The 25,828-nt window shown below is 32.5% G+C and overlaps 1 protein-coding gene across 8 annotated transcripts; it reads right to left on the minus strand.

Moving 5' to 3' along the window:
* Nucleotides 1-650: 650 nt before the first annotated feature.
* Nucleotides 651-24,549, minus strand: LOC106774350 (inositol hexakisphosphate and diphosphoinositol-pentakisphosphate kinase VIP2). Of its 8 annotated transcripts, none has more exons than XM_014661326.2 (30): nucleotides 24,183-24,549; nucleotides 23,922-23,981; nucleotides 23,298-23,344; nucleotides 22,624-22,707; nucleotides 20,627-20,690; nucleotides 19,942-20,095; nucleotides 18,324-18,394; nucleotides 17,751-17,855; nucleotides 17,536-17,628; nucleotides 15,268-15,342; nucleotides 14,496-14,581; nucleotides 12,567-12,788; nucleotides 12,392-12,491; nucleotides 11,205-11,275; nucleotides 10,043-10,118; nucleotides 9,282-9,437; nucleotides 9,134-9,176; nucleotides 8,710-8,792; nucleotides 8,499-8,561; nucleotides 7,264-7,338; nucleotides 6,257-6,382; nucleotides 5,638-5,879; nucleotides 5,025-5,069; nucleotides 4,403-4,469; nucleotides 3,114-3,185; nucleotides 2,234-2,442; nucleotides 2,101-2,158; nucleotides 1,619-1,786; nucleotides 1,411-1,485; nucleotides 651-1,127 (listed from the first exon to the last, which is right to left on the minus strand). In XM_014661326.2, exons 1-30 carry the CDS (start codon nucleotides 24,237-24,239, stop codon nucleotides 879-881), a joined length of 3,096 nt encoding a protein of 1,031 aa, XP_014516812.1. In that variant the 5' UTR covers nucleotides 24,240-24,549; the 3' UTR covers nucleotides 651-878. The 8 variants fall into 8 exon arrangements, with proteins under 8 accessions (XP_014516812.1, XP_022637563.1, XP_014516802.1 ...); XM_022781842.1 differs by having other exon boundaries at nucleotides 20,627-20,729; XM_014661316.2 differs by having other exon boundaries at nucleotides 24,165-24,549.
* Between the last annotated feature and the right edge of the window lie 1,279 nt (nucleotides 24,550-25,828).

Here is a 25,828-nt window from a genome sequence, read left to right on the forward strand (position 1 = left end):
TCAGAAAAGTAATTATACTGTGAAACAAGTAATCCATAAGTATAAAATATTTTCTATATGACATTATGTATAGGAAAAAGTCTCTTTAACAATTTTTTTTTTGACAATTTTTTTACAATGCATACGTGACAGTTTGTGATTGGTCCGTTTCAAATATTTTTTTAGAATAAATTCAAACAGACCAATAGAATTGTGACACGTGTCCTGTTGTAAAAAAGTTGTTAAAATATCATTGTCCTTATGTATAACACATGCTACAACCTTCCATATTGGTCAATCTGAAATGGTCAAATATCTTTTGAATTACTTATTGGACAATGATAGTTTGACAACTCTTTTTTAACAACTTTTTTACAACAGGACATATGTCATCATTTTATATGTATCTTTGAATTTATCTTTAAAAAAATATTTGAAACGGACCAATCATAAACTGCCACGTATGCGTTGTAAAAAAATTGTCAAAAAAGAGTTGTTAAAGAGACTTTTTCCTTACTTATTTTAGAAGTCATAAATCACTTTCTAAATTAGGTAATGTAAAGTAGCTAGTTGTCCCAAATTTTTTCCAAAGGAGACACCAAAAGAAGGCTTTGGATAATCAAGAGTTTACCGTACGATAAAAGAAAAGCTTAAATAATTGTCTCAAGTAGAATACTATTAAAATGGCTTGTATTCAAATTTTATTTACTTTTAATTCTTCTGTAGGACGATGCATTTCGGTCTCCCTCTGTGGACCAAATTACATAATTTTTGTACATTTGAAGAAATAAAAAATAAAATGTAAAGAAAACTATTCCAAAGGACATTATATTTTCAGAAAGCAAAAATATATTGAAGTGAAAAAAATAAAAGAGGAAGGACAGATTAAATGTGTAGGACTATTTTCCAAGATTACTGAATTGCCTATGGAAAGGCCAAAGATTAACGAGACGATCAAGAACGCTTTTTGAGAAGTAGCCCGAAAATCCTGCAGGTGTAGGAGGAAAGTCTTCTGCTGGCATAGCAAATGGACGAATCATGTTTTCCATGGTTTCTAATGTCAAATATGATCCTACTTGTTGCAGCCTTTCGGGACCCATGATGGGCAGTGTGTGCTCCTGGTGCAGTGTACACTCACTACCTTCCTTCTGCCAACCATATAGATAACACAATTATGTAAGCTTTTGAAAATTCAGCACGTTTGCGTATATTCCTCACGTAACATCACGGAATTTACATGGATTCAGGTAAGGCTTCCACTTCTATGAAACAACAGACAACATGCATTGACGTTGAGTGGGATTTCAATATCATTTTTCTCTTTGGATAACATATATGAGGGATTTCAATTTTATACAACAAGGCCGCCGATATGGTAATAACAAATGAACAAAATGCAAAATGTATATTTTTTTGTTGCATATGATTTACCTCCAGGGGAGACAGATCGGCACCACGGCTGTAGCTCAGCTCTATGCGGTACCTTTTAGGATCTTCTAGAGCCACCTGTGATTTCAAAGTCAAAAGAAGGTTCCACAGATACAAACATAAGGAACTACAATAACTTAACCTATTCTTGTAACGCAAAACATTTGGGAATAATTAGTAATTCTACAGGTAAATGGTCAAAATGACTCACCTCTGTGTTCTCAAACATCCTAAGAACAATGTGGCTCATATAATCAAGCTCCTTTGTTTTAGATAGTCGCTCTAGAGCACTATGGCAGACAAGACCCTCTTCTTCTTGAAGGGATTCATCCAAATTACAGTAACGAAGAACATTCATAAGAGAATGTATGTGTGATTCCTATCAACAAAATTATCCAAGTGAAACAGAGTATGAAGATCAAATTTACAGACAATTCTAAGCTACAAATTTTATGGATCAGTTCGTTTTCATGTATCCATTTAGAATTTCAGATAAATGCATATTTGTAGTTGAGGTTTCGATATAACTATAACTTGACATATGAGCTTTTGATAATTTTGTTCGGTTAATAAATCAATACAATATGGCAATAGAATATTATTAACTGCTCTGATTATCAACTTTATATTTCAAAACAGCTCCAACAATTACTCTTCAATCTCTCGTTAGGCGAGTGTGGATACAACACTCACTGATGTGAAGTACAGGCGTGTTCGCACGTGGCGATCAGGTGTCTTCACATTTGCATACCTGGTGCAAAACAAGAAGATTAAAGTAGAGTAGACCAAAATAGTGTAGAAAATCACATGAGAACTTGATATTCACTTTGGATCTAAACGATATTTGGTCTCTTTATCATCATCATCATCTTGATCTATTTCGTCATTCTTATGGAATAGTTTTGATTTGGCCTCTGCATCTTTCTTAATTTTTTCAGATAATGAAAGGTCTTCGTTGTTCTTTATAACATTAATGGCTTCCTCTCGAGTATTCCTCAGATCAATTAAAAGCTTCCCCAGCAACCTACGAGCAACCTGAATTGAAACAGCATAAAGAAAATTAACCAGGTGTTAGAGTTTTAAGTACATGTTCATAAACAATATAACCTGCATGAAACTGAAGACGTTATAAAAACCTTCTTTTTGTGCAACATTTAAATCATCAATGTGGATATAGTATGACGAAAGAAATTTATAAGGTTATTATCTTTAACAATCAAGGTGAGGCAACATGGTACGGCAATAACACTTAAAGCAGGAGTTGAACCTTTTGTGCAACATATTTCAAAAATTCAGGTTAAATCAATTCCACAAGATTTATAAAACATGAATTCTGCTTTCTTCGTTTTCTTCCTCAAGATAGAAAGCATAAAACACAGATTACTGCAAAACGCACTTATGCCTCAGACAATCTGATACAGAAATTCATAGTGTACAAACTGAAATACATTATTCTCAATGAATATCAACAATATATAAAGTGAACCATGGGTCTTTAGGGGTGTGAGAGAGATCTCTGGAGGTGTCTCATGCTGAAGTTCTTAGGACTCCATAAATTCAGTGGATATCAATGACGATGGTATGGTTTTGGTTTTCTTCTCTTGGGTGGCTGGCTCTAAGATTATGCCGAAGGGAATACTATGATTACTCTTTAGAGGTTTGTAAGGTAAAATGAAAATTGAGTAATCTTTACTACGGGAGTTTACCTTTGCTCCAATCTTCAGCTTCTGCTTTGGATTAATTCCATACTCATTTGGAATTACACCATCAGCAAGCATCTGCAAATAAATAGGCTAAGCAATTGGGGAAGTGATAAGGTTCAACAAATTAGCCAATATACAAAGGAAAATAGTACGTATTAGAGGTTTTATTTCTGTGCAGGGAATATTCTAAGTAATAAATTCGAGTTATTTAATTATATAGTTTCTTTCCGAAAGGCTAAACCAACACTGTTCAGAATTGCCTGATATAGGTTGAATGATGCTAATACTTGGCCCTTATGGCAACACAGTTCTTATTGCTAATAATCTGAAAAGATTTCCTGCAACATAAAGTGCAGAAGCAAATCATCGAGCCACTCCCTAAGCCACTTTTGAACTTAATCTAGCTCGAAGAATTGCTCTAAGAACTGAGGTGGGGAAATTTGCACAAATGACCCTATATTTTACAATGAAGCACTAGCCCATGTTGTCTCAAATCCAATATTTTCATGACAACCAAACATGGCCAAACATCTATACCATTATAAAGGAAATTCATTTTTTTGTTGTGCACATTTTCTTTCAATTTTATCACTTTTTTTTTTAAATTTAGCCATTTTTTCTATTTGACCATTTTTTGAAACTTGACTATTTTTTAAATTAAATAAATAAAAATAATTTACAAAATAAATAAAAAATATTTACAATCAAATTGTAAAAATTATTGAATAAATTATTATATTTATTTTCATAATTATAATTTTTTTATTTTTGTTATCATAAAAAAAGAAAATACATATGTATTTGTTGTCAATAAAGATTGCCACTTCATCACGAAAAGGTATCCTAAGGAATCAAAACCGGATGATTTGTTAATTCAAATGATAAAAAACTAGAAGACATCCTCACAAATCTCGTTGAGGAAATCTTTGAATTAGTTGTCTACTTAACTAGCATCATGCTCTAAATTGAGGGAGAGTACTAAGAATTACATAAATATTGTAATTACGGATACTGTGGGATTTTAGTTTTATATTTGTATAAATTACGGAAATCGGTAATCCTTGTATTTATAACTCATCATAAATAAGAGTATCTATGGAGGAAATTATACACACGGAATTCATTCTATCTTCTCTCTCTTTCTCACCATTACAAATAGATAAAGTCTCTAGTACTAAATTGTTTTTTTCTCACACCTTCCTCTCTGATCTTGATTTAATTCTCTCTTATCTCTTTTCAAATCTTATCATTTTTTAATCAGGCAGCAATATACCAAACACAGTTCTACATACCTGAGCAACTTTGAAAAGCTCATCCAGTCCTTCTAGATTAAGATGTGCATTGTGCAAAAGATCATATCTGTAAGAAAGTCAACATTAACTTACCATCAGAAAAACATACATAATTTAAATGAAACCTCCTGGAGGGGTCTAGTGGGATGAGGCTTGGTTGATAACTCCTTGTTATTGGTGCGACATTAAAAATTTAACTTTAATAATTGAATAGTGTCCTTGAATGTGAAGATCATATGCCTTGATTCATATTTGCTTATATCTCTGCAATTGCCACGTTTAATCAAACAATTTGAACTTTTAGTTCTTTGATACAAAAACATCCAAGAGTCGTGGGGAAACTAAAAGAGAACTAAATTTTAGCGGCAGTACCATTATAGCCATAGGGGAACAAAAGAATCTTCGATAATATAATTTCTCCTTGAAATCTAAATGAAAAAGCTCCCAGAAATTGATAGCAATGAACACGGTTGTTTTATTTAAATTACATTATTCAATGATAGAGTTCCAGAAAATAATCATAATCTATCCCCATAACTGCAATATTGCACAAATAGTGTAGAGTTGGAAATGAACTACTTAATTATAATAATAATAAAAAAAGATAAAAGGGATGACTTACTTGCATGAATCATAAACATCAGGAATTTGGGTGATATCATAGCGTCTGTGTAGGTGTAAAAGTTCTGTTAGTATGTCTTCCAATCTAGAACACATATACAACCAGAAAAACAGAAGTCCGTTGGCAACACATGCAAGGTACTGGCATTCATGGAATTGCAAGTGAAATTGCCATCGGAAAGTATTATTTCAAAACTGAACTTATCAGTTTTTAGAAAAACTCTAACTAACAGGCACAAGTAAATATTCTAAGTAATAGCTTTTTCTCGCTTTTTTTTGACAAAGTGGCCTAAAAGCCACCTTTCTTCAGTTATTTAACGAGATGCAAGATACAACTGAAATACTATATATATTTCTACAAACAGAACAAATATAGCTTAGGTGAGATAGCTTAAGTAGATGTCTGTATTAAAGAATAATTACATCCACGGATTAAGATAAAATCTAGACAATGTCATTATAAATTATGTACTAACTTTTAATTTCTTACATAAGAAATAATTTATTTCAGAAAAATTCCTGCATATGGAACTATTTTTTTCTGACTAACATAAGAAATAAAACAAGGGAAAAACACAGTAACAAGATTAAACCGGAAAAGGTAAAATACTTACTCCTTGCGTTCATTGTACAAGTCCGTTTCAAGTTTTTTCCATCGAGCATACATTAGTAGAAATCCTTCACTACCACAAGGTAATCCAGCAGCTATTCGGTCAACATCAATATTTGTCTTACCAAGTGCATTCGCTTGGTCATAGGGAGGGACTATATCATATAAGTTTCTTTCTGTAAGTTTATCATTTTCATCCTTTGCAAGTAGTCTTACTTGTTCCGTAACCTTCTTAGTCAACTTTACCTACAGACAACAGGAAAATTAAGAAATTAAATAGACCGTGAATATCAATTAGCTATTTTGCTAGAGAGGCTTGCAATTTCACCCGAATAATTTAAAATTCTATTGATAGAAGAAGTAGCAATTAGGATGAGATTAAAGGTAAGAACCAACAAGGAAAATTTTGATTACATCTTTATTTAAGGTCTATTAGAAGATGACCCTTAGCGTAATGGTAAAGTTGCACATCCAAGACCAGTTAGCCTTCAAATTTGGAAATAGTCTCTTTTCATATAATGTTGCAAGTGTATTTTGAATCCTTTTATGTGATGAAAATTTGTAAACACCATTGTTCAAATTCTAAGGAACCAAGTTTAAGAGCAAGATTTACAAAACAATACCAAAGTGGACAGTAATTCTGATGCATTGGGTGGCAATCCAGCACCATCAACCGTCCAGGGAAATTCAGATGATCCATTGGTATCACTTGTCGTAGCTTTACATGTAATAATTTCATTCAACCGAGCCTACAAAAAGAGGAAGATAAAAGGTACATTAGCATTGCAGTAACCCCAAATCTTACTAAAATGTAGGAACCGGGAAGGGCTTAAGCACCTTACATCCGTTATTAGAAATTTGGACCTGGGTTGCAAACTGACCATTTCTCTAGTTATTTTACCGAGTAAATTATTTGAGACAAAGATCCAATGTTTATATAGTATTATATATGTTAATTAATAAATTTTAGAAATTTGGTTTAAACTAAAAAGATGTTATATTTCTTTCAAATTTTAAGTCTCATAACGCTAAACGTTTTTTACAGAGGTTCCCTCCCTCTTGCTATGGTTAACACAATTCAGAAAAAAATAGCAATGGAGTTAATTACATAAGGATACAATCACTAAATAATAGTTAAACATTTCAACTGTTAGACATTACTATTTACTTTGACATTTCAACTAAACTGATACCCACAACAATCATATGCCAATAAAGATCGTACTAATCAATTATTTTGTTCTCAACATTCCAAACCATATGATATTAATGACATCCAATCATAACATGCAATCATTTGTTATGGCTCAAAAATACTGAATATACAATTTTCATGTTAAGCTAAATATAAGATAATAGAGGAAGATAGACAACAAGTTCTCCAACTCCTGCTCAAGAAATAATTTTATCAATTTACAAAAGAAGTCATGAACAAATTTGTTGATCAAATTTAACTACACGGTTACTCTCCAGTAAAGCTAAGGTATGTCATTTATATTTTCCCATCCATCCGTCTCTTAAATGTCGAGCAACCAAGTTCTTTGTGTTTCCAATCATAATTCACTTTCACAAACATTGAGAAATTCCTCTAGTATAGAAGGCAATATAAATAGCAAAAGAGATTACAAACCTTGGCTTCATCCATTTCAAAGCTGGCATTTTCAAGTCCATCCAACATGGAGGAGTCCTTGCTAACAAGGGAAACCTTAAAAAAATAATAAAAAATCAGTCAAATATATATATATATATATATATATATATATAGGCTTTATTGAAAAAATGTTTTGTGTTGTACCTATCCTGTGCCTAGGACTCTAGATATACTTGTCTTGTTTCTTACTCTTCCCTCTCCTCATTGTATCTAAGAGCAACCATTATTAATATAAATACGAGAACCTAAGATAGGAAAATTAAACTATCTAAATAATAATCTCTTTTTTGTTTATCTCAAGTTGATATCAGAAAATATCTATCCACTTTGCCTCTCTTAGTTTTGTTTGCAAAAGTACATGCCTTCCGACTAGCATCCACCATTGTCCATCACCGTCCTTGTCACAATTTTATTTGGTGACCACTGGATTTGGAGTGCCTCTCTAAGTGACGGCCAAACCCACAAGTCTTAGAGACTGAATTTGCCCCATGTGCACCTTTTCCATTTGCTACTCCTAGGCACATTATGTCCACACGCCACCTTTCTCTCACAAGAGTGACATCACGCTTCCTCCATAGGGATTTCCAGACCTCCTAGCCCCTGTTTTACCCTTTGATTCTCCATTTCTCTCTTGGTTGAAGGTCAAATATGATTCACGGTTTGTTTCTTACTCTGTTCTTTTTTGTTGTTCTCCTATGTCAATATGTCTTCCAAACCTACTACCTCCTTTTCTGGAACTCCTTTTACTAATTATGAGAAACTGAATGAGAAAAATTATATCTCTCAATCTACCTCAATTGAAATATGGTTCTTTGGCCAAGGTTTCCACGATAACCTAGAAGAAGATGGGAGTAATGTACCATACAATCAATCTAAATAATGGAAGAAAACTTATTAGATCCAATGATCAACTTGCATGTGTTAACAAAATCTTTGAGGGGACCTCAAATTGAATTTATTTATTTCAAGCTTGATATATAATATTTGTATGTTCCAGATTGAGAGTGAGTGTTAGAATATATATGACTTTTCTTGTTATTTACTAATCTGTCTCCTCATTGTATATGAGGACAACCACTCCCAATATGAATATGAGAACCTAAGAAAGGAAAATTAAGCACTCTAAATAATTTTCTCTCTTTTTTAGATATATCTCAAGAATATCCAATAATAAAAACAGATAAAATATTTTCTTCACCAGAAAGAACACAAACCAGGATTGGAGTTAGCTGCCCTTCGAGGTCGAGAAGACCTTTGGCAAAAGCAGCTGCAGACATCTGTTTAACACAGGTCATGAAAAAATGGCTCACATATGATGCCAAAGAACAAATTAGGATGACTAAAAAGCCTAAAACATAATTGCAGCACTAATAATGATAACCACTTGGACTTTCTTTATTAAGGTGAGCACAACTTAGCCCATACCTGCACTCGACCCTCGTCAGAGCTGTAAATCTTCATATCATGACGGTATGTACTATGGAGGCGAAGTAGCCCTGTACCTTCTCCTGTGATTTAAAGCACACAAAAAGTTTGCCTTCATACACAGTACAAGCCATTAACAAGTTCATGCTATATGAAATAAGAATGTGGTTCTGTATGAAACATGTCTTACACAGACTAAAACACAAATACATACTAGGTTAAACTATTCCCTTGGTCCTTACAGATGACCCTATTTGTAAGTTTTGGTCCCTAATTTAGGATGTTCAATTTCCATACTTTAGTAAATTACTTTATTATTTTATGTAATTTCCTATATAAAAGAAGAATAGCTGGACAGTTTGAACATCAACAATATTCCTCCTATTTCAACTATTTATTGAATAAAACCAAACTGAATTTTTACCTGGATACATTTTATTCCGGAAATATCTTCCCAGCTCTTCAGCCTGCAAAAGAGAAAGTAATTCAAACAACTAGGAAAGAAGATTATAAATGGAAATTGTTTTTTATTTCTACCAATATTAACAGTATATAAAATTAAGCCTCATAACCTGCTTTCTGCCAGCATGCGTAAGAACGCCACCATATTTAAGAATCATAAGAGCTTCAACAGGTTGTTCTTCAATTTCACCATTGCCTTTTGTCACTTTGATCCACTTCAGTGGTTTTAGTTGAACTTTCCTATATATGCCAGAGAAATGTCCTCCCTGATAATATTAGAAAAGGAAAAGAAATGAAATAATTTACGACTTTGATAAAAAGCAAAGGTAGCAATTTTACAGGTTTTAAAAGGACACGCAAGCTTATATGCTGTATCAGTTTCGCTTGGCATGTCTCAGCTAACAGACAATATCCTGTATTATGCACAAAGAGAAACATCATTAATTTCATTTTATATGACTGACAACCCAGGTAGGAAAGTGTTTCCACCTTTCCTTACTTTGCCCAGTTTTTGGTCAACAAGTCATGGGCTTCAGCCATGTTGGGCATTGCATTCCACCATATAGCTTAATCAACATCGTGAAAAAAATAAGAATGAATTCTTTTACACCCTCGTAAGAGTATGTGTCCAATCCAAAATGGCCATCAATTTGAATTTTTTTTTTTTTCATATAGAGCTGTACCTGACAGATAATATAGAACTGATATTTCTCGTGGAATGAAAAACAAACCCAATCAAGGGCATAAGTTAACGCAGAGAACATTCAAGAAAAACTGAATTTAATTCAAATTCCAATGACTAATGGGTTCATAATACAAAGTATAATAGATTATTAATAATAGATAAAAGAGTGCCAAGGGAATTAATAACCTCCTCGAGAACTACTTTAACTTGACGAAGCTTTTCAGCATGATCCACATCTTCAGCCTCACTGTCACTATCTGGTCTAAATATATAAAATATAAAGTTAATTCAAAAACCCAACTAAGCCTATGCATGTATTGACTAACAAATTGGTGGAAACTATTAGTAGTACGTATAAATGGCAAAGTATACATGCAACAGAAAGAGTCCGTTTTTTAGCATAGCTAACGAAATGAAAGATGCATTATTCTTGCTTGAACATTTAAAAAATGAGGAAATTTCACTTGAAAGGAAAGAAAATATGCATATAAGAGGTCCTCCGCAAAGATATTCATGTAGCCGGACCCAATTTAGAGGGACATGCTTGGTTGTTATTGTCACTAAATAATGAAGTAAGGATAGGAGTGATAGACCATAGAAGCTCTAAAACCATGACCAAAGCAAAATCAGTCCAAAATGTTCAGGTTTTAGAATAACTGCCCCTTGAATCCTTGAGAAACTGACAAAACTAAGAATAAAAGCAAAGCAGGAAAGAGCTTTTCAACTCTGCATGTCTAGAAGCCTTTCAGACCTCATATCAATCACCTCTCTAGCAACAAAGCTGGGCAGAGCAAGAGTTAGTTTGCGTAACTAACTATAAACAACCAACACCCAGAAAAAAAGTTAAAACTAGACAGACTATAAGCACCGAACTACCTTTCACAGAAGTATATATTAAATTTATTGAAAATTTAACTGTAATACTCGAGGTGAGTATTAGTTGATCAAAAGCTCTACTAGCATGAGCAAGAACATGGCGAATGTGATTCTTAACCTGTTCAGAAAGTCCCTAAAAAGGTTTTTGATGGATACAACATAATTCCTAGAAACATTATAATGCTATAATTAGTAAAAACCTGATTTATCTATCAAGTTATTGTCACAAGGAGACCACATAATAAAGATTTTTACTTTAATGAGCATCATTAGAGCAGTTGAATTAATAACTCCAACAAGTTGGGAAAAATAATTACTTTTAAACCTAAATTAGGAACATGCAATCTGGGCACTCAACACACATGCAAGAACACATGCATGTATGCTAAAATCCTGAAACCAGTTACCCAAAAAGTAAGCTAATAAACTGCATGGGATGCTAACTAGATCAATATTTGTTCGGTTGACATACCTGGTGCGAGGCACCAGCATCCGTGTGGCATCTAAAAGGTCTTGCAGCTGAACAGCACTTTTAAGTTTTGTCTGCAACAAAAAAGACCAATAGATCAACCACGTAGATTAAGAAATCACTAGCTAAAATAAAACTATATAAAAATTATTAAAGGACTTTTAAGTCTTGTCTGTAAACAAGATACCAATTATACACCACAAAAGATTAAGAATTCAGAATCTTGAATAAACCTTCACGTTGTAAATTAGGAAAAAATATCAACAAAATCTTACTATTCAATTCATCATATTTTTAAGGGTAAATAGTCGGATCAATACAAAAAACGGTGATATATTTCGTTTGTATTTGGACTTAGTTTACATTTTCACTATTTTAAATACATTCGTATTTTAAACACAAGGAAGATTAATTCTACACCTAGTTTTACTATATTTAATAATTACATTAGTCCTATATCAGGTACAATATAAGAAATTTCTAAGCCAGTAACCTCCATAATAACATTTCTAAGCCAGCAAAATCACAGTCCGCATCGATTCTACATGTTTGCTGCACTGCTGGTACTAAATCCAACGGAGCAACAACGCTCCCTCACATATCAACGTGTCCTTCAAGTTGACTGCATATTGACGTTAATTTTCCCTTAACAAACATACGTAACAATTATTAAATACCCAAACACATGTTCAATTAACTCAACCCTTAATACAGTTCAAACAAAACTAGTGGAGTTAAAGTTTTTGTACTAAGATGATTCTTCTTTTGCTTCTTGTACTAAAAGGGAAATATGGCAATGCTTATTAGATTGTACTGAATTGACTATTTACCCAATAGAATTTAGATAAAGGTCTCGCACTTACAATTTAGATAGCAGACATTTTCGTTAAGGAGCTTCCTCATTGTATATTCAAGATATTTGTGAAGTTGGGAATGATCAATATTCCAACTAGAGGGAGAGTGTTATAAATACAAGATTATAAGGATAAAAATTTCTTCAATATCTCCATATTGATTAGGTTCAAAATATCTTTAGAATCATCTAATTCATTTCAGAGTATTCTTATCTCCATATTGATTACTACAAATAGAAATGATGAGAATATAATTGGTCTCAATCAGATAACTACTTGTTTGCCACATAGTTAAAGTCTTAATAATAGTCATTGAAGGACCAAAAATAACATTACCTCAGATTTGGGTCGGCCACCATTGTATTTCAACATTAAGTTCAACAACTTTTCCTCAGTAACCTTTAGCTTCACCTTCTGTTTTGGAGTTCTATCACCACTACCGAAAGTGAATAGTATATGAGAAACCACACATTATACTAATCAAATGAAAAAAAAAAAAATTAGTACATACTGACGAATAACAGCAATTACACATCGCAGTTCCTCAGATTGTCCAAAAGTGCCATTAATACCACTACCCTGACGAGTTAGTGGCTCACGAGTTAGAGGCTCAGAAGGTTGGGTTAGTTCATTTACTTTCCATGGTAAAGTTGGTGGAACCACTGAAGAAAGATGGGGAGCTTTTGCATCTAACAACATCTTCCGTAGCACACAGGCAGAATCATCATAATACCTTCAGTAGAAAAACAAAATAATACGATTTTGAAAAGCACAAAAAAGTTGAGAAACAATGTATACTATAAAAAGGTCTAGAGACAACGTGTAGAACAAAAATAAAATTAGAAGAAAGGTTAATTTGTCATACATCAAGCAAAATTTCTTGAATCAAGTAAAAGTTTTTATTTTCTTAGAAGTGTGACATCGTTTTCTAGAGTTCCAAATTTGTAATTTGTGTAAGAGTACATAAATGACAAGGGGAATTTTTTTTCCATTGAACTAGTTTTCATCATTTTGTAATGACTATGACACAAGCAAATTACGTAACAAAAATCATTATGGATAATATATACATTGTAAATGTAGTCATTATGGGTAATATAAAGCATTTGACTTTGTAATAGTAATAAGCAAAGTATATAAGAGACAAGAGACAAATTTAAAGGTTTTTTCACCTACATTCCTTTTCATACTCTCTTCTCTTTGATTATTTACCTTTGGTTTGACAATTTTTGCCTATTCGAGAGCTAGGGCATGCCATAAGCTTTAGTGATAGCTCAATAATGGTTTAAAGTATGAAATGGAAACATTTCATTTGTCTTTCCTTAATTCATCGAGCACTTGATATACATACTCTGTAAATTGATCATATATACTCTTCATATGAAATTACTATTTGGTATATTTAGAAACTTGATTTTAATCTAATTCAACCTTACAAAACCAACTTGTAAAGTGTGGGTTTTTCACTTATATAGTATAATTTGACTATACTTCTAGTTGATGTGGAATCTCCAACACTCCTTGTTAAGGAATGGACACATTGAGCTTGAGACTAGATATCTATGATCGGTCCAATAGTGGTTCAATAAAAGGTGGCATGATAAAACTAATTACCAATTTACCACTACTAATATAGGTTTTTATACCATCAAGTCAACTTTAAATATAACTCAGCTTCACAAAATTGGATAGTAAGGTTAAGTTTGCACCTACTTATATATTATAGTTTAGTCATATCTCAAGTCAATACGAGATTTATAACACAAATTCTTAGCCAAGGACTATGCATTTTGAGCATGGGTATGAATATCTATGATAGGCCAAACAAACTTCACTAGGATGGGCTTTGATCTTATTTCAGAAAATAGACGTTAAGTTTAGAAAATAAATTTTAAATCTAATTCAACTTCACAAAACAAATTTGTAAAGTGAAGCTTGCACCAATATACTTTGACCACATTTCTAATTGATGTGAGATCTTCAACAATTACAAATTAGAATATAAAAAATGATAGACAATATCCAGTCAACCATTCAGCATGACAAGTGATTGCCTAAAACAAGATAAGAATTTTAATTTGCGACATTCTTTTCCAGAGATCAGTTACATATGCATATTAATCCCAATGGAAACTATTAGAAATGTTGCTTCTAGCAAAAGGAACTTTATTGTATGGAATCAGAGTTCAACACCCTATTCGCATTGGTTACGATGATAGAAGTTCTCACTAATCACTCAGTGTAGCATTTATAACTTTTTAAAGTACTGTAATCTCTATCCTTCCCAATATTTACTAAAGAAGGGAAAATCAGATATATATCAAATTGGGAAGAACTGATCCTATGATTTTCTGTTAATGTAAAGAAAGTAAAAAACTAATAGAGTATTTTAAACCGTTTTGTCCATATCAAAACAAAAATATCTAATTACAAAATTTACTTGTACGAATTTTTAACAAAGCTCCATCCATTCACATCACAAACATACGAGCGTCCCTGACTTCTCAAGAGATCAAATCCACAAACCTGAAAGCAACATAAATTTAAAGGAGGGCATAAATATGATCAGACAAATTATTTTCTTATACTCATGTAAATATTTCATTGAATCAATATTCTAAAGAGAATCACATTCATTAAATAGAAACTCATAAAATACTGTGTAAACTTCATTGGCCCAGCCACATTTTACCTACATAACAGTTAGCTCACAGATTCCCAACCCAATAGTTAGAAAGTCAGATAAAGTGAAGTAATAGAATTTAATTCACTTTAGGATTTCCTTAGAAAATTAAAATTAGAGATGCACTCTTTTGGATTAAATCCACTGAAATAATAAGATTCATTTTTCTAAAACACTAGATTGATTTTATGATAGGACTTATCAAGATGGTTAAACTATCAGCAAAATGATTTAGAACATATTTTCTACGCTGCAGATCAAAATTCATAGAGGCAAAAAAGCTATAAAATAAAAGAACAAGCAGCTAAAATGGAAAGAGAAATAGAAACTTGGCTATTGACATGATTCAGTAGCAGTTTTAGAAATACAATCCAACACAACATTAGGATTAGTGATTAGAACAGAAATTGTTCACAAAATAAATCCAACTATACAACCAAGGAGCCGTACACACTGTTTTAAAAGATAATACCCACTAAAAAACAATATATTTTATTAACGTATAGTTACCACATTAAATACCACATACCGCTTGACTGAATGCAATGCAAACGTCTCTTGCCATTTCCTTCTCAGCAGGAGATAGTAACACTGGATACCTGACCTGTCAAATGAGAAGGCAAACTGCTTCAACATGTTAAAATATTGTTTCAAGCAAGCAATTCTGACTTGCTTTGTAATGGCACATGTTTGTTCCTTCTATTCATACGCTCAAAAATTAAGACAACCATGAGATGTTTGCACGATTAGGGACCAAACACTTTTTAACAAAAAAGAATAACCAATTTAGGCAACCAGAAAGACTCAAAAGACAAAAGAAACAGATAGAGCCAGGAAGACTTCTGAAAAATATTTAGGCCTTGCTTGTTTGAGGAAGTGGATAATTTGGAATATAAATTACACCCACACTTTTTGGGTACAAATGCAAATTTTCGACAATTAAGATTGCAACTTACCTATGCCACACCTTAGTACTGTACAATTTAGTCCATTCCTATATCATAAAATTAGTTCATAGTTATTTACTACCCTTCACCAAGCAACAAAGCGAAAATCAAAATCTTTGCATTCCACTGTTATCTACAATATTTTGGTTAATTAGTGCTCCTAAAGATAAGCAATACTCATGGAATTATGACTGTAATTAACAGTCACAAGTATACACAAACCCTAGTGAGCTATAACCAAAATTGTGGACAAACAATTTCACATCCTCTCTAATCCCAGGTCAAACAACTTCGAGTCCCAAACGAATTTTTCACCTTCCATACTACAGTTTCACAAACAAATGCAGCTGCTAATTCACCCAGCCTCGTCTTCTGCTTTAGCCCCACCACCAACAACGTCTCAGGCACATGAATTCCTCGTTGTCCTACATAAAGGTATTTAGTCCTAGTCCTTTATGTGTATGTACTCTTCGTTATGACTGACTATCTCCTTCATATTGCTCTTAGTTTCTCTACGTATTTTGTGTATGTACCTAAGTGTATAGGCTCAAAGGCTAGTGGCACTTGGGAGCTAGTTCTTTTACCTGCTGTGAAGATTATTGTTGGTTGTCAATGGGCTTATATTGCAAACAATAGGCCAAATGGCTATATTGAACCAGATAGGAAAGTTTTTCTTCATTGACGTTTCTTCGTTCTCTAAATTTTTTTTTTTTGTAACGAGGATCTCTTGGCCGCCTAATTCTTTGTAATAATCTTTTCTTTTCTGAATGAATTACTTCTTTTATACAAATAATAATTAGAAAAAAAAAAAGGCTAACCACAACTAGGGTAAAATAATTTACATTGTAATCCAATCACAAACAATTATGTATGGTAAGTTTTTTTTTTAATTTCACAATGATTTTTAATGATGATTTGTGATTGGATGACGGTACAATACAGTTTCAGATTATCCGTGTATAATCATTAAATTCTAATAAAAAGAATATTCTATAATTTTTACGCACTAATTAAAGTTTTACCATGTTAATCAGAATCATGAAAGTACGACTTTTTAAATAGTCATTGCGAAAGTTAGCAAATACCATACACTACGACATTGATCAGATAAAAATGTAAAAGAACCTTTACAACTTAGTGCATGGACTATTTACTCAAAATATGTTTCTGGTCTAAATTTGGTGTAAAAGTTTTTGTCCCTATATTTAAATTGATGTATTTAGTCCTTGTAATTTGAAAAAAGCCGGTTTTGGTCGCTCTGTCCAAATATTATCAAAGATTTCTTTTATATGAATAACACTGGATAAACTAATTTGATTTTGCATTATCAATTACCAAGCCACATGATTGTTTTCTTCTAAAGTATTCATTTAGACAATATTTAGGTAAAAGACATTTGGAAAGAGGAATTAAAACAATTTTTGCTCAAATTACAAGGACTAAAAAGATCAATTTTAATATAAGGCTTTCTATTGGTAATTAATAATCATAAACAGATATACCAAGAACCGTTTCATAGATTGAATGTATGAAAAGAAGAATATTTAAAGAACTACGTTTGGCCCAACCAAAAGTATCTGTGTCCTTCAATTAACTAAAATGCAACCCAAAAAGATGAAAAAAGAAACTCATACAGAAACATATATTGCTTTAAAGCTGCATAACTGGAAACCTAGAGATTGACAGAAAACAACATGATGAAACCTAAGTAGGAAAAAAGCTTTTCCTAGGAATGGACTAATAACTAAGAAGGACCATCTTGTAATGCTAAATGGATAGGCAACGAAGACCAAATTTATACCATGAGAACAGAGAAAGAATATCTGAGAAAAGCGATGAATTCTACTTACTTCCTTCCCATCAGGATTTCTCATAACAACACCATCAACAACAGGTGACTTCCTTGCCTCAGCATGAGCATATTCAGGACCTACTGTGTACACCTACAGTCATTTATCAAAATTTTAAGAGACCATTCTAATATGCAAAAAGATATGGAGAAACATTTGAAATACATTTAAGAGAAAAAGAATAGAAAGCAACATAAATCTCAAAACTGCCAAACCTTAACATCTGTTCCTCCAGTTGGCATAAACTCCTCATAAATGTAGGATCCTTCACGCCTTACTCTTCTCACGTCTGGGTGAAACTCACTTGACCTATTTCCAACCTAAGATAATGTTATACCCAAAACAGAGACCAAGTTGATTAACTATAACTCATAAAAGAGATAAAGGAACCACAATAAATTATCCAAAGAGCATGTTACTGAAAAACAAGCGATGTTAAAGCTCAAGTTGTAAGAAGGCATATTATACATTTATATTTACAACTAATTATATATGCTTTCAAAAGATTGTATTGCAATATAACTGCTGAAGATAGCATACAGGCATCCAACCAATGTAATCCTCCCATTTGAAAATAAATATGATAGAATAGGATGATGTTTATTACACAGATGAGAACTAATAAAACCTCATCACTGGGTTAGTTATTTCGACAGAAAAACAAACCAAAACAGTAATCAGTTTGAACAAGTCTATTAGAAAAAGAATGTCTTCTACAGATCATATCAGTTTATTGTAGAATATTACACACATGACCCACCTACCTAGGGAGAGTGCCTAAAGCTCACCTTCCTAAACAATTCCTTCATACCTCCACCAGCTGAACTGGGATAATATATCATTATACTGTGGTTATCAGCTTCAAAAAGCACAAAAATGACAGTTATTATAAAATTTGAGAAATATATTTCCAATCATGAGTATGTGAGTGTATAATTCAATAATGATTGCACAATTAACGCATTTTGGAGTTATAACTTCCATTCATTTAGTATCAGATACAACAAGAAAATCATGCTAGAGGACTTGCAATGGAAAAACCCACAAAATTGAATGTACAATAAGTAAACACCAACATAATATTAAGGTACGCAAGAGATAAAACATGATGCAAATGGTTTCAACAGGCCCTTCATCAAATTATCTAAGATTCTCATTACATCCTAAAGAGCAAGGAAAAGGAATATGAAATTTTAATTTTACCAACAAAAAGTGTTTATTGTTGAAGCTAAGGAAAAAAAGATACACAGAATTCTAAATAAATTATAGAAATCATCTGTTTATAGTTGAGATTCTAGCACAAACACAAGGTTTCCCCAAAACAAGGAGTTTCTTCCTTCAAAACATCAAAAACAATAATCAGTATTGCCCAGCATGCAGTCTATCATGATCGGACAAAACACATTAATATCAATAGACATTTTTTTCTGAGAAAAAACGTAAACAATTAAATTGTTCGATTGTCCTACATTCAAACAAGACAGTAGGTTGTTGATATTCTCACAAAAGCACTTCTTAGGAATCACTGAAAAAATCAACTTCGAGTTCAAATAGTCAATGACCACATGTAGTTGAGTTCCATCATTTCAAGAAATGACATAAAGATATAATAACCAGTTATAGAAGTTACTACTCGTGATTTGAAGATGTAATCCCTTTTATACTCCTTGCATACTAAAAAACACAAAAGATGTATTTACATCACAGAACTTGTAAGCCATAGTGTGAGTGAATGCTATTCCCTATTGTTTCCGCCTGAAATTTTGAATATCACATATTCAAAACATGTTAGTTGATTTTCATCTATATTAATGTCGATATTAAGCTGAGAAGTAATATTGAAAAAAATTTCTGGGTATTTTGTGTCTGCACCGCACAGGATATGATCACTTGGAGTCCAATAAAACTGCCGAGTGATGTAGTTTCGAATCAATGCTGTAAGAACTTTTAAATTATATTTATTTTATTAAGATTAACTTTTATTGATTGGGATTCCCGCAGTTGAAAATTCGATTGCAGGAACAATGATCGCACTCCATATATCATGAGTTAACAGTTGGGCTGCCTAATAAAAGAAAATAGGACAAAAAAAATACGACCGAAAATCTTTGTTTTGACAAAACAATCCAATGTAAATTACGTATATCAGTGACTCCTTGGTAAAAGATAAAGCATCAAAAAGAAAACCCCCGAAAATCATTATCATGATAAAAGAAGCCAATGTACATTACATGTAACAATGATTCGCAGAAAAAAAATGGAACAAAATGAACATCCCCCAACCCACGATAAAACAAGCCAATAGAACGCACATATCATTCATCAGTTACTTTGTACTAAAAAAAATACTAATGAAAGAGACGGAAGCAAAGTAAAGAGTATCACCCACACAAGAAACGAGCTTACCATCAACAGGCTTCTCTACAAATGGCTTAAAAAACCGCATGCCATGAACCTCAACAAAATCTTCTTCCTCAATAAAGTAATCCAGTTGTTGGTACGGGACTTCCCTAATTACAAGGGCATATCTTGGAACGGGGATTCCAAACATTTCAAGACGCTTGAAGCCCAAAATTGAACATTTATAAAAATAAATTATATATATCATCAAAGAAATAGCATAGCATTTTTTACTGTAATTGGACATAAATTCATAACTAACAACAATAAATAGAAATTTGATCTTCACTAAGTTTAAAAGTCTATCCCAGGGGAAGAGTAGAGGACAAGCCAATATAACTTTAATGAGTGAATTTATTTTTCTTTTTCCTTACTTAACAACACTCGAACTAACACAAACTCAAAGTTCAGTTTTTCACTTCCTTGGCTTGGCTTCATGCTATAAATGTACATATAAATATCAGACGTTAAATAAACAATGAGAAAAAGTTAAGGCCTTAATTCGAAACCCAAGCCAGACCATGAAGGAAAAGCCAATACAGCATGCGGAGCAGAGTTATGAGCAGTCAAAGCGAGATAGCACATTAGCAAGGTATTCAAAGCCAAAAGAACAAAGCTTCATCATACGTGAAAATTGCAAAGAGTTTAGATTAAAACCTAAAAAAGAGGGAGATTGATTCAATCCATGTACCTCGTATACTTTCCTTCGGTCATGAAGAAGGTGCTGGGGCTCCAGTTCATTTACCACAAAAGGCCTGCATCCCAGTGCATGAGTAGTTTTTGGACCAGTAAACCTTCTCATCCAAACATTCAAAGTAAAAGTGTAACAAATAGTAGATAATCATTGTTAGAGAAGATAATCTTCCGCTTGTCTAGTCCTTTTGTCGGCACTTAAATTAAGTTAAACTTGGATAAAACTGACACTATGATAAGAACCTTGGAAGAACCACACCACAAATGTAGTAGGAAGAGTCCAAAACCTATAAAAATCCTACACCAGAATCACAACTCCCAATGTAAAACTGGAGTCCCATACCTTTCATTTGGATCCTAGAACCCCACGACGCTCCATAGTCTTAGAACTCACCGGCTGGTTGTGCACTAGCCCTGTGACTAGTCCCAATCGAAACGCTACAATGCCAATATTAATCTAACAATCCCACACTTCCTATGTACGACTTAAGCCTCATACTCCGCAACTCAACCCTGACACTCTATCTGAATGCTGTTAGCAGTTGCCGGTCAACTTTCATAGTTCATATTTTTCAGAGATAAGGTTTTAACAACAGAATACTAGTTCAGATCTCTCTCCGTATTTTCTCTAGCTTTCTCACTCTTCTCATTTTCTTGGAATTACTCCATTTATAAATTTTAAGAAACTATTATATGAGTGCATATGTTATACAACTGAAAAACAGAAAACAAAGCAACAGGCAATATATGCTGTAAATTTGAGCATTAGCCCACTAATTCTACAGTAACACTAATTAAACAAGAATGATTCAGTGTGGTTAATTGAGATCTCTACCATATCCTTCTCCAGGAAAGAAAACGGTTTCAGGATGATAGATTCAATATTGCAGGAACCTCCACTAGGAAAAAGGAGGTGAAAGTCAAACCATTTGTGGGTCAATAATACCCTGTGAAGATTTCAAAATCTTACTAGAAATTAGAGGCTAATTCCAGTTACGATCAGTTTCAATAAGATTAAGAAGCAACCCAAAAGTTGCAAGAGAATATTCTTCTTGAGTATATCTCAGGATATTCTATAGCCTGACATTTGTATTTCAGCATAGTTAGTTACAGCTGCCATTGTCAGACTGTAATAACAAAATCAGTCTGACTTAGTAGAGTTGTTACCTGGTGACTCGTCATCTTTGTACTTTCATCATTCTACCAGTACTCTTCCTAACACAATACAATTTATTGAAAACTAAAAAATCAAGAGAAATTCACTGAATAAGAAGAGGGACCTACCAAAATTTTTAAGTATCAATAAATTTCAACCAATAATAGTGTATTACTGGCATTTATCTAATTACAAGATATGCTCTCTGATTTCTCTCTATCTAATAAAAGTTTATACACAAGAATGACTAGTTTCTCACAATTGTACACTTCACGTGTCTTAATCTGCATGCAAATTCATGAATACATTTTACACTCATACCAAACTTAGCGGAGGATTTCCTGTCAGTGATGAAGCCTAATTCTCAACACAACATTTGAAAAGAGTAGCACAAAGACCTTACAGTTCCACTAGACTAAAAAACCTCTTACAGGCTACAGAATAGTGCAACATTAGCATCATAAACAGGGTTCCTTGCACGTAACAGCAATATATCCCCTCCCAATTTCAGCGTCAGAAAAAGAAATTTACCTTGAAATATCAGCCAGCAAAGAACCATAAAAATTCTCATATCAAAAGTCATGTAAACTAAATACAGGTTTCTTTTTTGAGAAGATGATTGTTGATAACCTAGCATATATCTATTGTCATATTATATTTATAAAAGAATTTGACCATCACGGATGTAGCTGTTCATGGGCTTATATGTAATTCAAGAACATTTTAGTGCTTAATAACCCAACTTTTAACGCTCTTACACTATCTTATACAGGCTGGTGAGTAACAAGACATACATTTAACATTTAAATCAAATGAAGTTGGTAAATAAACAAGCTTACTTCCTTAAAGCAGCATACGCCTCTGCCTTTTCAAGAGGATATCCCGAGGAATAGAAAGCAATCAAACAATCACATATTGGCCAGCTGAAATAACACAATATTTAAACATTAGTGGAACCACATAGCCTCAAACATCCACAAGGTCAACAAAAATAAAACAGTTCAGCTGTAACTTATGCGCGGGGTAAAGAAACGTTGGCACTGTTGTTTTTAGTTCCTTTCGAAATCAACAAAGTTTAAACACTTCAGCAATCTCAAACTCCAGTAAAAATAAATGTTATAGCAAACACAAACAGTAGCAAAATAACTTAAAAGAATGTTATCACGAACATACAATAAGATATTATAAATGTTTAACTGATACATGTGAATGAAACTTTCTACGTTCTAAGAAATTCCATCATTTTCCCATGGTGAAAACTAAAACTTAGGGAATGTTTAGTTTATTTTCATTTGTATTTTTTGTTGATACCCTTATAATTACAAAAGTTTGCATTCCCAATTTCTGTCTGCCCAACTGTTACATTCCTATTCCCTAGGTTGGATGCATTATAATAAAAGAGTCGACTAAATTCTCACGTGAAACTTTTTTTTCTCAAACAGGACCACAAAATATTGCTCTCCAAATTTAGAGTTCAAACTAGGTTTCAGCTATACGAATAAGACTATCATACCTCTCTATTGGTTCTTCAAGGATCACCTTGTCCCCAAAATGTATGACCTACAAATAATACAAAATATCAAATAAGAATAGAAATAAACAGAAAAAAACATTGCAAAAAAAAATGGAAAACAGAATTACCAAAACCATTTCTTTCACACAACAAAATAATATATAATAGAAACAGGATAAATAGTGTATGGAGTATGTACTGAGCTTTGATAGTATTCTATCGTGTAATCACAGAATATCAAGTTCAGATAAGTTTGTTGACTTTTACTATAATTTGGTTAAAAATAAAGATTTATATATCATAATATAACCTATTTTATACTAACAATGCATTAAGAGTCAACTCATAAAAATACATTATAAACTTTGAGTAAGCAGTATATGTGCTGACAATGAATCATCACGCATCTCACGTGATAGATGATTTGTGAATTCTTATAATTATAGTAAAAGTCGTATAAATACCAACTGCAATTTTTTATATGTTGAAAATGTAAAGTTGTGAAAGGAAAATAAACTATTACGATATAATCCAAACTCTGTTATTCCTAGTTTATTCAACAACAAGCCACCACATCTGATACAAAAAAATCAGAACACTGCAAACGCAAACTCGTTCACTTACCTCGAATTCACCAAATGCTTGTAGCCTATCAAAAATCTGTCCCATAGGGGCGGAGAAGACCTGCAAAATCCAATCCAGCAATGAGGACAGAAAAACAGAGGCAGGGAATCGCGCGCATTCTTCGAAGTTCAAACTCGCTTCGAAATCCGAAATATGGCGCCGTAGTACCAAATCATCAAAACGCAAAACAAAAGACGAAATAAAAGACGAAGAAAATTGATTAAGTTTAATGAAAGAGAGAACCTCTGAGTGACATTTCACCTTCTTTTCCATCACGCAGACACCGATCTTAACCTTGTCCGCGAGCGCCACCGCCATCTCTGCGATCGATTCACCCTCGCTGGCGTCTTCGAACCCAATGGCAATAAATTATCAACGAAACGGTGTCGTCGTTACGTAATCCCTGCGCATACCGCTTGAGAAAATGCGTGAACGTGAGCACCGAGAAAAATGGCGGAAACTGTTCGAGTGTTGCGTCTCGGTAAATATATGAATAACTACTGAAAGAAAATTTGTTCCAACAAAGGCAAACTGAGTCTGAAAGGAAACACAAATAAAAGAAAAAAAAAAAAAAACAGAGAGAAACAAAAAATAAACGTTTAAAAAGAAAGAATGTTGTGAGCACTGTATAACAGCCACCCTACGTTGGTTTAACTGTGGCGAATCAAATTCCTTAAGACAAGGAATGTTTCATGAAGGCTGATTAAAAAAATTAGTAAATTATATACTTTCTAATACATATTTATTTATTTTATATTGTTTTATTTTAAATAGAATATGTTATTTTAAATATTTAAAGTTTTGGTGATATGGATTTAAGATTATCATTTAAGGATAATGATATTTAGACAACATTTAAATATTGATTATATGTTAATATGTGATTGGTCAAAAATTATTCTACAATAATATTTATGATTATTATTATTGATTAACCAATCACAGATTGACACATAATCAATGTTCAAATGTTGTCAAAAAAATATTGTCTAAATATCATTATCTATCATTTAAATAGAGAATAAATAGTTTATAAGAGAAAAAAGAAGTTGGAAAAATCCATATAAAAGTTTTAAAGAGATATAGGATATTATATTAAATTTCTTTTATATTTAGAAGAAAAATAATGAATATAGTTAAAAATGTTGTTGGTTTGTAATGGGAATGTGCATTTTGGGATGCTGGAATATGCAATGGAAACCTTTAGCAGGAAATAGACTTGAAGAAAGACGGGTAGAAAAAGGTGAATAAAACAAGTTGTTGAATTGGATTTTGGGATTTTCCGATTCCAAAGCATCAAAGTGAACCCAACTGTTACGTTTTCCTTAAAGCCGCTTTCTTCGTCACTATCATGGACTCAAACTTTTTGCACCAATTGTTTTTTATTTGGTGAAGTTGGGGTAAATCGTGGTTGTGTATCATGGACTCGTTTTTTTTAGATAGAAATTTATTTAAAAAACTATTTGTAACATATACATTAAATATATTGTATCGTATGATCGATCAGTCTATCGTTTACTAGACAGTCAACATTTATAAAAGAATATTAGAAAAATATTTTTTATTTTAAGTTATTGCAAACTAGACAGTTTTTTTATAAGACGATAAGTCATGCTTTTATTAGACAATTAAAAAATTTACTTCAAAACTTATAAATATACACATAAAATAAAAAGTTATATGTTTATATTTATTATAAATTTAAGATTTTATTATAATAATCGAACATATAAATAACTTGAATATCAAAATACCTTTCGCATGTATCCACCTCCTTAACTTGAAGACAAAAAAAAAAACTTTGTAACTTAAACCTAAAATGTCACTGAAGATAAAAAGAAAAGCATTAAGGAATGTCAAATGTGATTCTCGATAAGAATCACCTTTAATCAATATCATACAGAGAT

The sequence above is a fragment of the Vigna radiata genome, chromosome 1, assembly GCF_000741045.1.
Source record: "Vigna radiata var. radiata cultivar VC1973A chromosome 1, Vradiata_ver6, whole genome shotgun sequence".
Lineage (NCBI taxonomy): Eukaryota > Viridiplantae > Streptophyta > Magnoliopsida > Fabales > Fabaceae > Vigna > Vigna radiata.

Bases quoted from the DNA above. Each gene is read 5' to 3' on its own strand.
- LOC106774350 (XM_022781837.1), bottom strand. From the start codon at position 24,239: ATGGCGGTGGCGCTCGCGGACAAGGTTAAGATCGGTGTCTGCGTGATG. The intron at 18,395-19,941 runs GTAAGCTCGTTT...TGCTTTTTGAAG, and splicing joins TGTAGAGAAGCCTGTTGATG to CTGATAACCACAGTATAATG. The intron at 9,438-10,042 runs GTTATTAATTCC...TAATATTATCAG, and splicing joins TTAAAGTAGTTCTCGAGGAG to GGAGGACATTTCTCTGGCAT.